Source organism: Fundulus heteroclitus, chromosome 6, assembly GCF_011125445.2.
Source record: "Fundulus heteroclitus isolate FHET01 chromosome 6, MU-UCD_Fhet_4.1, whole genome shotgun sequence".
Lineage (NCBI taxonomy): Eukaryota > Metazoa > Chordata > Actinopteri > Cyprinodontiformes > Fundulidae > Fundulus > Fundulus heteroclitus.
In genome coordinates, this window is record NC_046366.1 from 6,960,544 (window position 1) to 6,974,670 (window position 14,127).

Sequence of the window (14,127 nt, forward strand, 5' to 3'; positions counted from 1 at the left end):
GGTGTTATATTGTGTTTTTTTTTTTTTTTTTTTTTTGTTTTTTTTTTTTACAGGAAAATATTTGGCAGATAATTAGTGGACTTGTTGATGAAGAGCACCAAGGAAATGACTGGCTTTCGACTGTGAAGACTACGGACCCATCCCCATGTTTTGCGGACTTGACGAATTCTCTTTAGGAAACCATCAGAGTGAATGGTTGGGGTCTGCTTGAAGAACAGAGTTTATGCAAGTAAATACAAATCATCATTCGTGCATCTGGAACTCATCTGAGCTGACAACGAGTAAAATATAAGGAACCGTCAAGTCTTTGTTGTTAACTGTAAAAAAAAAAGTAATTGTAACTCATACAGTGATCCAGCCTTATTTATTTATTTATTTATTGTTTAACTGATTACTACTGTAAATGCACTGCGAGAGATAATGCGAGTTGTACGTATAAAATCCAAAACAATCTTGAAGGTGGAATGCTGAGGCGGAAAGCTGGGGTAATCGGGGGGTACCTTGGGAGATCTGATTTACACTGCCACCTCAAATCAGACATTCAGGGTGAGTGTCCATATTGTCAGCCAAGCAGAACTTTTTCATCTGTTTAAACAGCGTAGTAATAAAAAACGCCAGAGCCCGTCAGTCCCGGGATGAAGAAACAGGCTTGGTGTCTTTTTCACCAAACTAATCGTTGCCTGGCAGGACTTGAACATCGTCGTTAATTTGTATGTTGAGGTGACTGACTTCAGGGTTTTTAGGGATTTAGTACCCATCTGATAATGATAGTGAAATAAATTTTTGATTATGTTCACTACATGAAATCTACAGTGCTTTGCAAAAATATTATCTGGCAATTTTCCCTTTTGTTTTGTGTCGTTAAAACCAAACTTCAGTGGATTTTGTTGGGATATAATACAACAGACCAACACAAAGTAGACCCTAATTGTAAATTGGAAGCAAATGGATACATGGGCCTGAATTGCTGGGGGAAAAAAAAAATCAGAAAAAATTGGATTGGTGTTCATATTCCACCTAGCTGAGTCAATATTTTGTAGAACCAGCTTTTTGCTTAAATTGAGTCAGCAACTCTTTCGGAGTATGTCTCTAGCAGCTTTGCACATCTGGATACTGACAGTTTTTACCATTGTTAAATAATCTAGTTCAACCAGATTCAATGGGACATTCTAAAACCTGAATACGCTTTGATTTAAACCAAGCCATTGCACATCTGGCTGTATGTTCAGGGTTGGTTATCAGGGTTTCTTCCAGAGTTTACCTCCATATACGCCATCAACTCAGAGCGGCTTCCCAGTCCCTGCTGGAAGCATGATGCTGCCACTGCCATGTTTCACTGTGAGGACGATGTGTTCAAGGTGATGAGCAGTGTTAGTTTTTCTCTCCCAATAACAATAACAAAAACAATAATAAAATTAATACCGTATTTTTCTGATTATAAGGCACACTTAAAATCCTTAAATTTTCTCAGAAATTGCTGATGCGCCTTATAATCCGGTGCGCCTTATATATGATTAAAGTTGTGCATACTGACCAATTTTATGTGGTACAATGCGCTCAAAAATCTGTTAAAATGTGTAACTATGGCAACGAAGCCGCTCCGCTCAATGGACATTGTGAGCATTACGGTACACCTACAAGACTGCCTGACTGTAATGTCAAAACTAGAAGTGCATTCATGTAAGGTAGCCTGCGCCCCGAGTATGGACTACCAACGATAAATCTAGTAAGTTAATTCAATATTAAAGTTATGTTTATTTTGGCCTTATGTTAGAAACATGGTATTGTCGTCCAAATACTCTGTCCTCCTGGCAGTCAATAAATGTACACCAGAGCATAACACTACGCTAAAGCTAAATTAGATTCAAGTTCTAATTTCAGAACCGTATACGCCATGGATGAGGTAGTTGTGACAAACTAACAAACTAAAATATCCATCCATCCATTTTCCAAACCGCTTTATCCCTCATTGGGTCGCGGGGACAAACTAAAATATTCAATTTGTAATTGATCAAAACATAGGAGATCAAAACATGGCATATAATTTAACACCTTACCCATATATTACTGATAATTTGTCTTTCTTAATTACTTACCCATGACGAATGTTCTTCCCCACAGAATCACGCAGCTGCATACTTTGCAGCGTCTGGTGTAAATTCACGATTTTTAAAACACGGCCAGTGTATTTCTTCCTTAAGGTGACCAGATTTGATTTCTCTAATGAAAACTGGGGACGTCTCTGATTTTGTTAAGCACAGAATCTCTGCCTGGGGGTTGGTTTGCTTTGGCAGAACTGCAACACTGATGGGGGGGTGCGTTCGGCAAAGCTCTACTACGTTGGGACAGCAGCAGGCCCGGCTAAATACCTCCTGTTGTGCTAAACTTTTTTTACTCCATTATGATACACTGAAATCGGGGACAGCTTTTGCTGGGGACAGGTCATCCAAAACGGAGTCTGTAGCTGGCAGCATCTGGTCACCCTACTGGAGGGGCGGGGTGATATTACACACTGTGTGAAGAATATGTAATGCGCCTTATAATCCAGTGTGTTTTATAGTCCGAAAAATATGATGATGATGATGATGATGATAATAGTAATCAGAATAATAAGTATAATAATAATAATAATAATAAAAGCAAAAAGTCTAGAGATTCTTCCACCTGAGCTGTGAATTTCTCCAGCTTCCACATCCCAAGTATGCTGTGCTTTGTGTTGATCTGTCATTTAATATCCCAATGAATTACATTGAAGTTAGTGGATGCAATGCAACAAAAAGGGAAACTGTTAAAAAAGATGTGTACTTACTCTATTTTGTGTAGAAACACACAAAAAATTAACACTTTTAGCAATCAAAAATTTAATTAGTGAGAATATGTGCATATTTTGTTTTCACAATGGCTGAATTTGATTTAAAAAAGGAAAGCTTTCTTTTTCTGATAACATCAAACTTCTTGAAACTTTTCATACCCTGGTGGCTTAAATCAGAGGGGGAAAAAAATGGACAATTCAGGTGTGCGCTTGTGTGAGAATGAATGAACAACTTCTCTTTGAAAATCCAAATGCACAAGAGAAACTAGAATGTTTCTTTGTGCTCAGGACTGGCACAGATATGCAGTGTCAGCCATATTTGTAGATCATCTTTGTTGGCATCCCTGGTAAAGATGTGTGAAAAGCCTAAAAACAAATCCACCTATTATTTCAGCAGTATAATCTTGCATTGAAAGTTTCAGATAAATCTAACTTTTTTATAGACTATGTTGGACTGAGAGACATCTCGCATTAAGAAATAATCGTTTTTAGCACAATCAGTGGTGGGACTATTTTTGGTGCCTCTGGTACTTTCTGCAGCTCCCTTTTGCTCGTAGGACAGCACTAGCCTTCCCTTATAACATTGTACAAGGTTGGAGCATATAGAGAGGGACTGTATGTCTGGTGAACTAAATCTGTGTTGATTCATCCATCAGATTTTCTAACTAATTGTCCTGCTTAAGGACTAAACAATAAAATCGCTTCAGATTCTGTAGACTCTCGTAAATGTTCATTTAAAATGCCCTGGCGTTTCAAACAGTCCATGCAGCCATGCTAACTAACCAAGTTCCCCAAACAGTCCCACGGCATCACAGATCCTACACCATGCTTAACAGGGGTCAGGAGGGGCTTTTTCACCCCGTCCACATTTGCTGCCAAGCTTAGTCTTGTTCTCATCAGACCAAAGCTCATCATTCCAGTTAAAGGATCAGTAGCGTTTACTTTAATGAGAGTAAAAATTTAAATGCTTTTTCCCCCATGGCATCCCCCCTAGACAACTTGATGCCACTGAATGTTTTCCATGGAGACTCGACGGCCCAAGGATGACACTCCTCTGCTGCAGTTCTCTGCCAGAGAGGCTTGTCCTCATGATTAGAAGAAACCCTGATCAACTTTAAAGAAGTAACATATAAGTGATTTTTTTTTATTTTTGAAAATAACAACTTCCCAACCAGGGATCCGTACCCCCAAGACTCTGCTGTTGCTGCAGTGAAAGGTGAATAAAAGGCTGCAATAAAACACTTTCCCCCCCCCCACATCTTTACAAAGGGTACCAACAGGTGTAGCTAGGTAGGTATGTAAATAGAGTAGCACCCTACTAATACATGCACCCTTTAACACTAATCATGGCTGCGGTAGTTTACGGGGATTTTGTTCAATCGATGAAGTTGCTGCTTTCCCTGGACGCGCTGGAGTCGTATCTGACAGGCTCCCCAGCGCGTTCACGGTGAGTGCTGTCCGATATGCGACAAAATACGAGTGCCATATGTGGACGAGAGGGACCTGCTGGAGAAGTGCAGAGGTTTCTGGGTTGGTGATTGTAGGAGTTGCCTTTGATGCTGCTAAAAAAAACAAATTATTTGGCCAATGTTTGTTGGCCAGGATCACGAGGTCTTGAATAGGATTATTAGGGATGTTTTGATTATTGTTGGAGAACACTAAAAAAAGTCTTTCTAACGGAGACGGCACTAATTAAGTCTGTGTTTTACTATCTTCCTTTTTCACCGTCATAAATACATGATTTATCATTTTCTAATAGCAATATTTTAAAGCCTAAGTGTAAAAAATGTACATATATATGTATATATATATCTAAAAGCTGTTTCAGATATTTGTCTGGACATATGGGCGTCTCTGTGGTTGTCCCTTAGTTTGTTGATGTCAGCACTCAGAATACGTTTAGCTTTACCTAAAGACACACAACATGCTCTTCATCTGGTGTTTTACATGCAGGTTTGTGTTCAGAATGAATAATAATAAAAAAAAGCTACTTACGGACGATTCCTAATGCTGCCACATGAAAGTGTTTTTGTCCCTCACCATTCCCATCAAAGCAATAGCAGTCGGCCCGTTCTCCTCCTGGTCATGATGTCTGGTGCTGTGTAGGTGTGACTCGGCGGGGGACTTTTAGCTTCCTCCTGAGTCTCCACTCAACGTTTCCCCGTCCATGCACCTTCAAACAGTCACCGTCAATGAATCCGGCATGTCATCGATATACCATGAGTTGTTCCATGCAATGTAATAGCTGTTTGTTTGATTGACACAATTCAGTTTCACTGCATTTTATCGCTTCATGCCACACATAACTGGTTGGTGTGTTTGCACATCACGTTTAAAGAAATGTTGTACTTGATTTACTGACAGTGTTGGGAGTTATTTTTGATTCTTTAGCATTTTCAGTTGAGGGATGGGAATATTTTTTATTATATTACTTTGATTTTTTTTTTTTTACAGTGCCTTGCAAAAGTATTCACACCCCTATTTCCCTATTTTGTGACTTCGCAACAATTTTAAGGAAGAGACCAAAACAAATGCCTAGGTGTGAAGTTGAAGAAACATGGCACATGATTTTCAAGACTTTCTTTCTATAAATCTGAGAAGTGCGGCATGCATGTCCTCAGCCCCACTCTGTTAATATTTTGTGGAAGGACCTTTTGCAGCAAATCTTTTTTGGTGTGTTTCTACTACACATCTACAGCCTGAAACATCTTCCATTTCCTCTTTGTAACACAGCTCAAGCTGATTCAGATCGGATGGAACATCGTGTTCTAAATTTACAAGTCTGGTTTAAGTCGGGTTTAAGCCTGAACTTTGACTGGGCTGTTCTAACACATAAATATTCCTCAATCTAAACCATTCCATTGCAGCTCTAGCTGTAGGTTTATACACATTGCTCTGCTGGACACTCTTTAAGACTCTAATATGTGTTTCTCTAGAATACTCCTCAATAATCCAGTCCCACTTAAAACAAGCAAACAAAGAAACAAAACTCTCTCCCACAGCATGATGCTATCACCACTATGTTTCACAGTGGGGATGGCATGTTCAGAGTGATGTAATGGTTGCTTTCTGCAACCTGCATCTTTTTTTTACAATTTGGCCAAAAGTTTAAGTCTCTTAGTTTAAGTCATTTAGTCTCATCTGAGTAGAGCACCTTCTTTCATATGTTTGCTGAGTCTCCCTACGTTCCTTGTGTTAAACTTTATAAAGGACTTCCAATAGCTTTTTTCTTCCCCCTCTTTTAACTCCTCCAGAGTTACCATGGGCCTATCGCCTTCTCTGTGTATTGTTCTCCTTTATTGGTTGTTTCCATTTTCACATTATAGCTTGAGCATCTCTCTGGGAGATGGTCACAGTTTGGCATTTTGTTTTATAACCAAATTCTGCTTTCAGCTTCTCCACCACCAACTCCCTGAACTCTCTGCGGCGTTCCATCATCCTCATGAGCCTGTTTGTTCACTAACGTTTGAGGCCTTCACAGAGCTGCTGGAGTCATGCTAAAAATAAATGACACACAACTGGAGACTATTTAATAAATCAGTCACTTCTGAAACCAGTTAGCTTTTGTTTGAGGATATCAGTGTGAAAGGGACTGCATACAAATGCATGCCTGCACTATTCAGATGTTTTCTTGTACACTTTTTCTTCCTCTGCACAACTATGCACTACTTTTCGCTGGTCAATCACATAAAATCCCAATAAAATACATTGAAGCTTTTAGCTTTAATGTAACAAATTGTGAAAACGTTAAAGGGGTACGGATACTGTTACAAGGAGCTGCATATATATATATATATATATATATATATATATATATATATATATATATATATATATATATATATATATATATATGTATGTATATATATATGTATGTATATATATATGTATAAATAATATACTTTTTTGCCTTATTAATGAACAACAATGGTTTAACATCTGAAAATCCTTACTTTTCTGCCTTTTGGCTTTCACGTTTTTAATGTGTTAGAATCAGAATATGCAAGCATCTCATGTAAATTACACACCCAAAGGTTTTAAAGGTAAATACATAAAGAGTCTATATAATGTAATATCTGTTTTCCTTGGTAATAAAAAAGAGAAAAAATATAAAGGATGTCTTTGTGTTATTCTTAGAGTCTTAACTAGATGTATTGAGTACTGTTTCAACATCTGATCTATTAGAGAATGCAAAAAAAAAAAAAAAAAAACACAAAAAAAAAACACAGTATGTAAGATGTTACAAAGAAAACACGTGTTTATCTTTTTTATTTATCCAGTGAACAGCTGAGGATCCTTTCTATAATACTACAACACGGAAATTAGGTCAACTGACTTAAAAACTAATTTATCATATAATGGCACCCACAGGATGTACAGTCTTCTACTCAGACATTTTAAGCCGGAAATGATGGCCATAAAGCCCAACAATCAGGCTTTATGAGTGTTTTACCTCACAGCATTTGAGGCAGTAAAAGCTCTCACTCAAATCAATGTCCATATTGAAAACCCGCCCACTGAGTAGTAATTGTTGCTGTAAACACATCAAACTCTGGACGATTACTGCGTTGTACTTAATCCTGAAAATAAATATTTCAAATAACCAGAGTAAAACGTTTCTAAAACTTTCTAGCGCTTCAGTTGTGGTGGTGAACGGCTGCTTTTGGAAAGCCTTCAGTGTTACCATGCTGTCAAAATCACTTTTAGTAAAACCACATTTAAATACATCCTTACCTTTTTAATACACTTTCTAGCTGTGTGGTATTATTACAGACAATAAACAATCCCTTTCATTCAGGTCGTTTTCTACAGGCCCAGATATATGCAGCGTTAAAAACAGTTTTGAATGACAAATCCAGATGAAACAATAGTACAGGCCCATATCCAAAGCACCATTTCTGGTAGATTGTACCACAAATGGTATATCATAGTACCAAGACTCGATTAGTAAACATTTTAACAGTGATGGGAAACTTTTGCCTTGGTATAACTTGGTCTCAGTACTGTTTAATAATTGGTCTTAAGATACTAATTAATGGAATGAAAAAATGGGTGGGGTTATCTTTCACTGTGCTGAACTGGTTTACATCTTATTTGACAGAAAGGGAATAATTGTGTCATATGGCAATCATAAATCTGGACAAGCAGAACAGGAAACGTGGGATTCAATTGCATGGATTCATTCTTGGGCCACTTTTATTTAATATCTATATGAATCCCCTAACTTAGATTATAGAGGACTACAACACCCCCTACCATTTAAAGGCAGACAATATGTAACTTCATATCTCTATGTGACAGCATGGCCATTGTCCAGTAAAGTCACAGAGTTAGCGTCTCTATAATATAAATGATTGGGTCACTCAGATTTTCCCTAAAGCTCAATGCAAGTAAAACAGAATCATCCATTTTGGACCCAAAAATGTGAGTACCTAGAACAGCATTCATCTAGACTCAATGGGGCTAAATTCCACGGAACATGCAAGAAACATTGGTGTTGTTTTGGTCTTACATCTGAACCTTAACAACCAAAGTCTAGTACTTTGGTTTTTATCTCAAAAACATTGCTAGAATAAAGGGCTTCCTGCCAAAACAGAACACAGGAAAGCTGACGCATGCTTTTTTTCAGTATGTCCGGTCACTTCAACAATGTCCGTTCAGGTCTCTGTAAAACCCGTAAGTCAGCTGCAGCTCATCCAAAATGACCAACACCAGGAAAATGGATCATGTCCCACTGGCTCCCTGCTGGTGTGGGTTGCAACCCATATTAAGCAATGCCGTCTCACTGGTAATTTATTCCTGTTGTGCCTTTGATGTCGTGTAAAACCCTTTAGATTGCCTTATGTATTTGCCCCCCCCCCCCCCCCCCCCCCAATATAAATCAGTACTTTAGTGTAGCTCAAAGTAATATAATAAGTCATTTTTAGATGCTGAGCAGAATTTCAGTTTGTCTTGGTTTACAGTGACCCTAAGGAAAGCAGATGCAGTGATGTCGTCCATATTCTTACAAACTAAAAAGACAAAAGCAGGAAGAAGGCAAACTGCTGATGGAACCAGAGGCAAAGATAAAGCTGCTCGGACTAAACTGAGCAGGTGGAATCAACCCAGTTTCCCAGTTAACTCTATGATAGTTTTGTAATTATTTTAAGACCAGAATGCTCTTGCAGTTTTCTGACATTTTCTTAAACCAATCATCACTTTTAGTTGTGTGAATGCTGCTTCAGGCTTCTATGATAATAGCATAGACTTTACAGGGTTAGTCTAGATCCATTGTGTCAGCAAAGAAACCACATTTCTTTAATGTTTTCAAGCCTTTAGCATCACTATGATCGCAGATATTTTGTTCTGCACAACTTTATAAACAGTTCCCTGTCTCTGCCGTCTGAGACGTACCGAAGGAAGAAATCCCCAGTACTCTCCTAGAATAAAGGTGCCGTGCTTCCTGTCTGTTTTAAGTCAGGTTTTGGGCTGGCTGGCTGTTTCTCTAATTCTGCTCTGCTCCACTCCAGTAATTGAGAGAGCAGACACACCTTCTGTTATCATAATTACCTCCACTAGTTCCACCTGTTCCCACACCTTTAAACACCTGCCTTTCACAGCCATTCTCTGCCAGATCGTCTACAAGCCTAGTGTGAGTTGCTTTCCAGCGTCAGTGTGCATCGCCTATTATAACCAGTTTTTCTCATTTTAGGATTCTCTGCTTTCCGTGCCCTAGCTGGATACCTCCTCTGCTTTCTGACTCTGGAGACGACCTTGGACTGCACTCTGACCACGATACCTGCCCAGCCCTTTTGGACTTCTGCCTGTCCATTGTACTATGTTCCTAGTTGCTTCAGGAACTTTGAGTAACTCAGGTCAGGTTTTAGACGTTGATGAAAGACTTCCATATTGAACAAGAACTTTGGACAAACATTCATGATGCTTTTTATTCGTGCTCACAAGATAAATCACAACATTATGGAAACATTTTTGACTGAAATATCTAAAGTTTAGAATGAGGGTGTGGGGTAAATAATGGCCCCCCTCTAGCAGAGCATGGACAGCTCACTTCTTTGGCAGCCTTGTTGACAGCACGTTGTTATCAAGGCCTGGTCCTGGTCCCTCCGATGAAGATCCCTCACCGCGACGTCTCTTGCCTCCAGGAAGTCTGGCTCTTCTCCGTCTGCGGCCCAGAAATCTGTTGTGAGACAGAAAGGAATCGGCTTAACCTAGAGATTTGTGCTAAAACATCAACGTCGTCACGGTTTATCCAGCTGGTGCGCACTGACCGTCTGGCAGAGAGCCCGTCTCCTCCAGCTGTCTTCTCCATCTGGATCCTCCGCAGGTGAACACCAAAGCTCGCACCAGGGCCCGGCCGCAGAGCCTCAGCGAGTTCCTTTTCTCCTGAGCCTGAAGGTGTGCGGCGCACAACACGCAGAGCAGAACACCAAGTTGGAGTGACGGTCTCATGTTGCTCCTCTGCAGACGCCTGTCCTGTCCAGCCCTTATATCCAGCGTCCACCAAGCCTCGCTCAGGTCCTTCCTGTGTCAGCGCCTTTCCGTTATCTTTGGAGATCATCTGGTGCTTTCAGCCAGCGGATGTGGCTGCGGTGATTTGGGATATGTGTGGGGGAATCTAGGCTGCTGTAAAGATGACTGATAAGCTGCATTTTCGTAGAGAGAAGAGCTGCGTTACGTCGGAAACGTTGAGGTTTTATTGCCGGGGATTTAGTCAAGAGTTGGTTAATGGATTTCTTGAGATAGCAGACGGAGCTGACTGCTTTCTACATAGCAACAAAGTGGACTGTGTGTGGCTATTACAGACAGCTTTCAACAAACTGGGGAGAAAAACACTCTCACAGGTACACTTGTCCAATGAGCCTTTCATTGGACAACAATAAAGAACGTGTCACCTGTCTGGTTGCCATAGAAAAACCTGATTCAAATCAAATGACCAAGATAGTTTCTTTTGCAATACAGTTTTCTTCTTTTGCAATTTCAACCAGTCGATGCTGTTTTAGAGAGCAATAGAAACCACTGCACAAGACGCAAATTATTGCTCATTGGAATGAAATATGAACAATGCTGTTTTTTTAGACTGAATTATAACATTAGATTGTGATGGAACCTATTTTACATACCTGTATGAATCAGACCTGTTTTGGTTGTTATTGTGCTGTGAATCTTACTTTAACCGTCCCCACCTTCAGTATCTCACTAGGTGAGCACACGCCTCACATCTAGCGCCTCACATCTAGGAGGGTTTCCCTCCTAGACCATTCCAGCACTGCCTAAACTCTCCATGGTATGGAGTCCTCTTCCACTCCTCCATGCAAAAGTTATATAAGCTAAACACTGATTACTTTACATTGTATCCAAGTATCATATCTTCAGTGTTGTCTCTTGATAAGATATAAAATAATTACACAATGTGAGGGGTGTACTCAATTTTGTAAGATGCTGTAAATGAACTGAACAGAGATGACTGTAAATTGCAGTGAAAATAATATTTTCCACCTGATCATTAAAAAATGTCTGACATCAGATAAGGACCCCTAGCCCACCTTGTTAAATAATTAATTGACTCCATCTAAGCTAGGTTTTTGGAAAGCTGGCTTCAATTTCACAAGCCACACCCAAGCCTGATTACAGCTGAGCGATTTTAAAACAGCAACACATCATACACCGATCTGAGGAAATTTAAGAAGTGGAAGGGAAATGACACATGGTTCTCAATTTTTGACTGAAGTCCTCAAACAACTCTTTCGACCTTACTATGGTGTTAATGCATGTTTGCTCAGTATGAGGGATTGCTGCAAAGCCATGGACAATGCAGACGACTGTCCACTGTAGCTCTACGCTCTTTCAGGAGGAGTGAATGCTGCTTGTCCAGACTTGATGCAACCTGCTGGGTTTCCTTGGAAACTTTTTGACCAATCTGTCTGATTTGATTGAATTTGACTTTGTAAAGTACCTTAAGATAACGTGTATTGTGAATTGGCGCTACATAAATAACATTGAGTTAAATTGAATTCAATTCAGTGTAGCTTTAGTAATCAGGAGCACAGCAACTATCCACAAATCCAGGATGCCACAGTTAAGCATATTATATAGCATATATTAAACATACTTTTTTTTATTCAACCCACATTTCTGTATTAAAAATATTGTATGTTCATTAGCTGTAATCCCAATAATTAACACAAATCAATCAATCTATCTATCTATCTATCTATCTATCTATCTATCTATCTATCTATCTATCTATCTATCTATCTATCTATCTATCTATCTATCTATCTATCTATCTATCTATCTATCTATCTATCTATCTATCTATCTATCTATCTATCTCTATGATGCCATGGTTCATTCTAGTTACTTCACTGAAAATGTTGCTGCTGGCTACATGCAGAGCTGATACTAGCTGATATCTCAACAACAACTGGAGTTTCAGTTTCAGCTGTTTTGCATCGTCCATCTTTATCCAGACATAAATATGGTTTAAAGCACTGATATGAAAATTTGGATCGATGTCAATATCCAATATTAATAACGCTGTTACGGGTGATGAAAGATCTTTACTGATATTATATATTTTTCCTTGCCCTGCTCTGGGTCACATGACCCATTCAGAGCCAGATCTGCGCCTCTCAAGTTACATAGGTGAGTCTTTGAGAAGGGCAGCCTGCAATGAGCATCCGTACGTGGCGAGTGCTGCTTAATAAGCTGAAAAAATAATTTATTAGATCTCAAATTAAGCTAATATTTGGCTCGAAACTTACACGATGCTGCTTTAAAACAAAAAATGTGCTCCTGAAAATAACATCATAAAAAGTGGCAAATCCTTCAAGTTAACCTGGTAAGCATAGTAATTCAGGCTGTGCTCCCCCTCCTCTGGACATGGCTGCAGGAGGCGGCCCCAGTTTTCCTTTTCGTGTTCTCTTGTCCTGGTACTTTAAGTTTTTTTGGCGTGCTGTTAGTCTGACATCTCTACTACGCTACATTTTCAGTTCTGTGGAAAGGATCCAAACAGCTGAAATGAGCTGCCTCAGTGTTCTTTCACATTGAAAGCTGAGGTGGTCCAGATATTTGATCAAGATTCCTCTGTTTTGGTGTTTTCTGGGCGTATCCCAGTGGCAGGAGATGCCAGGGCAGACGCAGAACATTCAGAAAGCTGCTAGATTTAACCGTACCCTGTTGTAGTACTCCCAGGTTTGTTCCCTGTAAAAGTGGTCTTCTTTATTGTAGACTTCTTTAGTAATAAAGAGACTCTTGAAACAGAAACTATACTTGAACAAATTTTATCTAACAAGCCAGAGGAATGTTACAGCTTCAGTACTGGACTCTCATACATTATATACCCCTATATTGCCCTTTCTGGGGCCTCAGAACTCATTGGGATCTTTCAAAATGAGCTGGAGAGTGTTCCCAGGGAGAGGAATGTCTGGGTTTCCCTCCTAGACCACAGCCTGGCCTTACTGTACATTATTGGAAGACAAAGGAAAGATGCATTTTAAACTGCTCCACAACACTTTCAATGACTTTAGCATGAAAAAAATCTTTGGAAACTCAAAATAGTTGGAAAGTCAATTGAGCATTTTGTTTGATCAGCAGAGAGCAAACAGGAATAGATTTCCCCTTTGTGTTTTTAAATGTGTGTCCTCCCTTTCTGCAGAGTTCAACTGTTTATTTATTTATTTATTTTTATTGCTGACACTTCGACCCGATATTTAAGGGGATCTGTGTGAGCCGGGTCGTCTCTTTTGAGGCGTCTGTGTCAGTTCGCAGGAGACGAACAGCGGTACGGATGGCGGACAGAAGGCAGCCGTATAATCGGTTCCCTGTAAAAGTGAGGATCAAAGCGGCAAGCCGGGCTTCTTGGATCACAAATGGTGCCATTTTTCTTAAACCGCTACTGCATAACCTGTGACTGAAACCATACGGGTTTTTATTAATATCACTTTATTGTCAGTATATTTTCTTTAAGCGACCAGTATCTCACCAACAGTCAAATTGTAAAGCTCACAGAGATTATTACAGTAAAGGATGATCCTCAATAAACATGAATAAGGAAGAAGAGTCCAGTAAAGCAAACATGGCTAGCGTTGTAAATAATAAAAAAGAAGAAAAAGACCAACAATAATCATTCTCAATCCATGCATTAAACTGTGCTTTTGCATTCATATTTGTTTTGATTGATTTAGAGCAGGTCTCCTAAAATGCATGTTTAATACGCATTTTACACTCACCCTAAGTGCCTGTATGACAATATTATCATTATTATTAATATTTTTGCTTTCCTTATGTACAACCTGACTATTGGTGCTTGTAAA

The 14,127-nt window shown here is 39.4% G+C and overlaps 2 protein-coding genes across 4 annotated transcripts in view; one reads left to right on the plus strand and one right to left on the minus strand.

Annotated features, from left to right (window-relative positions):
* The window catches only part of LOC105925305 (SH3-containing GRB2-like protein 3-interacting protein 1), a 28,857-nt gene extending 27,415 nt beyond the window's left edge, over positions 1-1,442 (plus strand). For all 3 annotated transcript variants that reach the window (XM_021315589.2, XM_021315588.2, XM_036137950.1), the window contains one exon: positions 54-1,442. In XM_021315589.2, coding sequence (XP_021171264.2) covers positions 54-76 — 23 coding nt within the window. In that variant the 3' untranslated portion in view covers positions 77-1,442. The remainder of the gene's footprint in view (positions 1-53) is intronic.
* Positions 1,443-9,724: 8,282 nt separating this feature from the next.
* On the minus strand, positions 9,725-10,386 carry LOC105925227 (relaxin-3-like). The gene is made up of 2 exons (XM_012860959.3): positions 10,081-10,386; positions 9,725-9,989 (listed from the first exon to the last, which is right to left on the minus strand). The coding sequence occupies exons 1-2, from the start codon at positions 10,259-10,261 to the stop codon at positions 9,838-9,840; spliced, it is 333 nt and encodes a 110-aa protein (XP_012716413.1). The 5' UTR covers positions 10,262-10,386; the 3' UTR covers positions 9,725-9,837.
* Between the last annotated feature and the right edge of the window lie 3,741 nt (positions 10,387-14,127).

What these genes read in the sequence shown, in the direction of transcription:
- LOC105925227 (XM_012860959.3), bottom strand. Translation starts at nt 10,261, where the DNA reads ATGAGACCGTCACTCCAACTTGGTGTTCTGCTCTGCGTGTTGTGCGCC. An exon ending in GACGGGCTCTCTGCCAGACG is followed by an intron (nt 9,990 to 10,080) that starts GTCAGTGCGCAC and finishes GTCTCACAACAG; the next exon opens with ATTTCTGGGCCGCAGACGGA.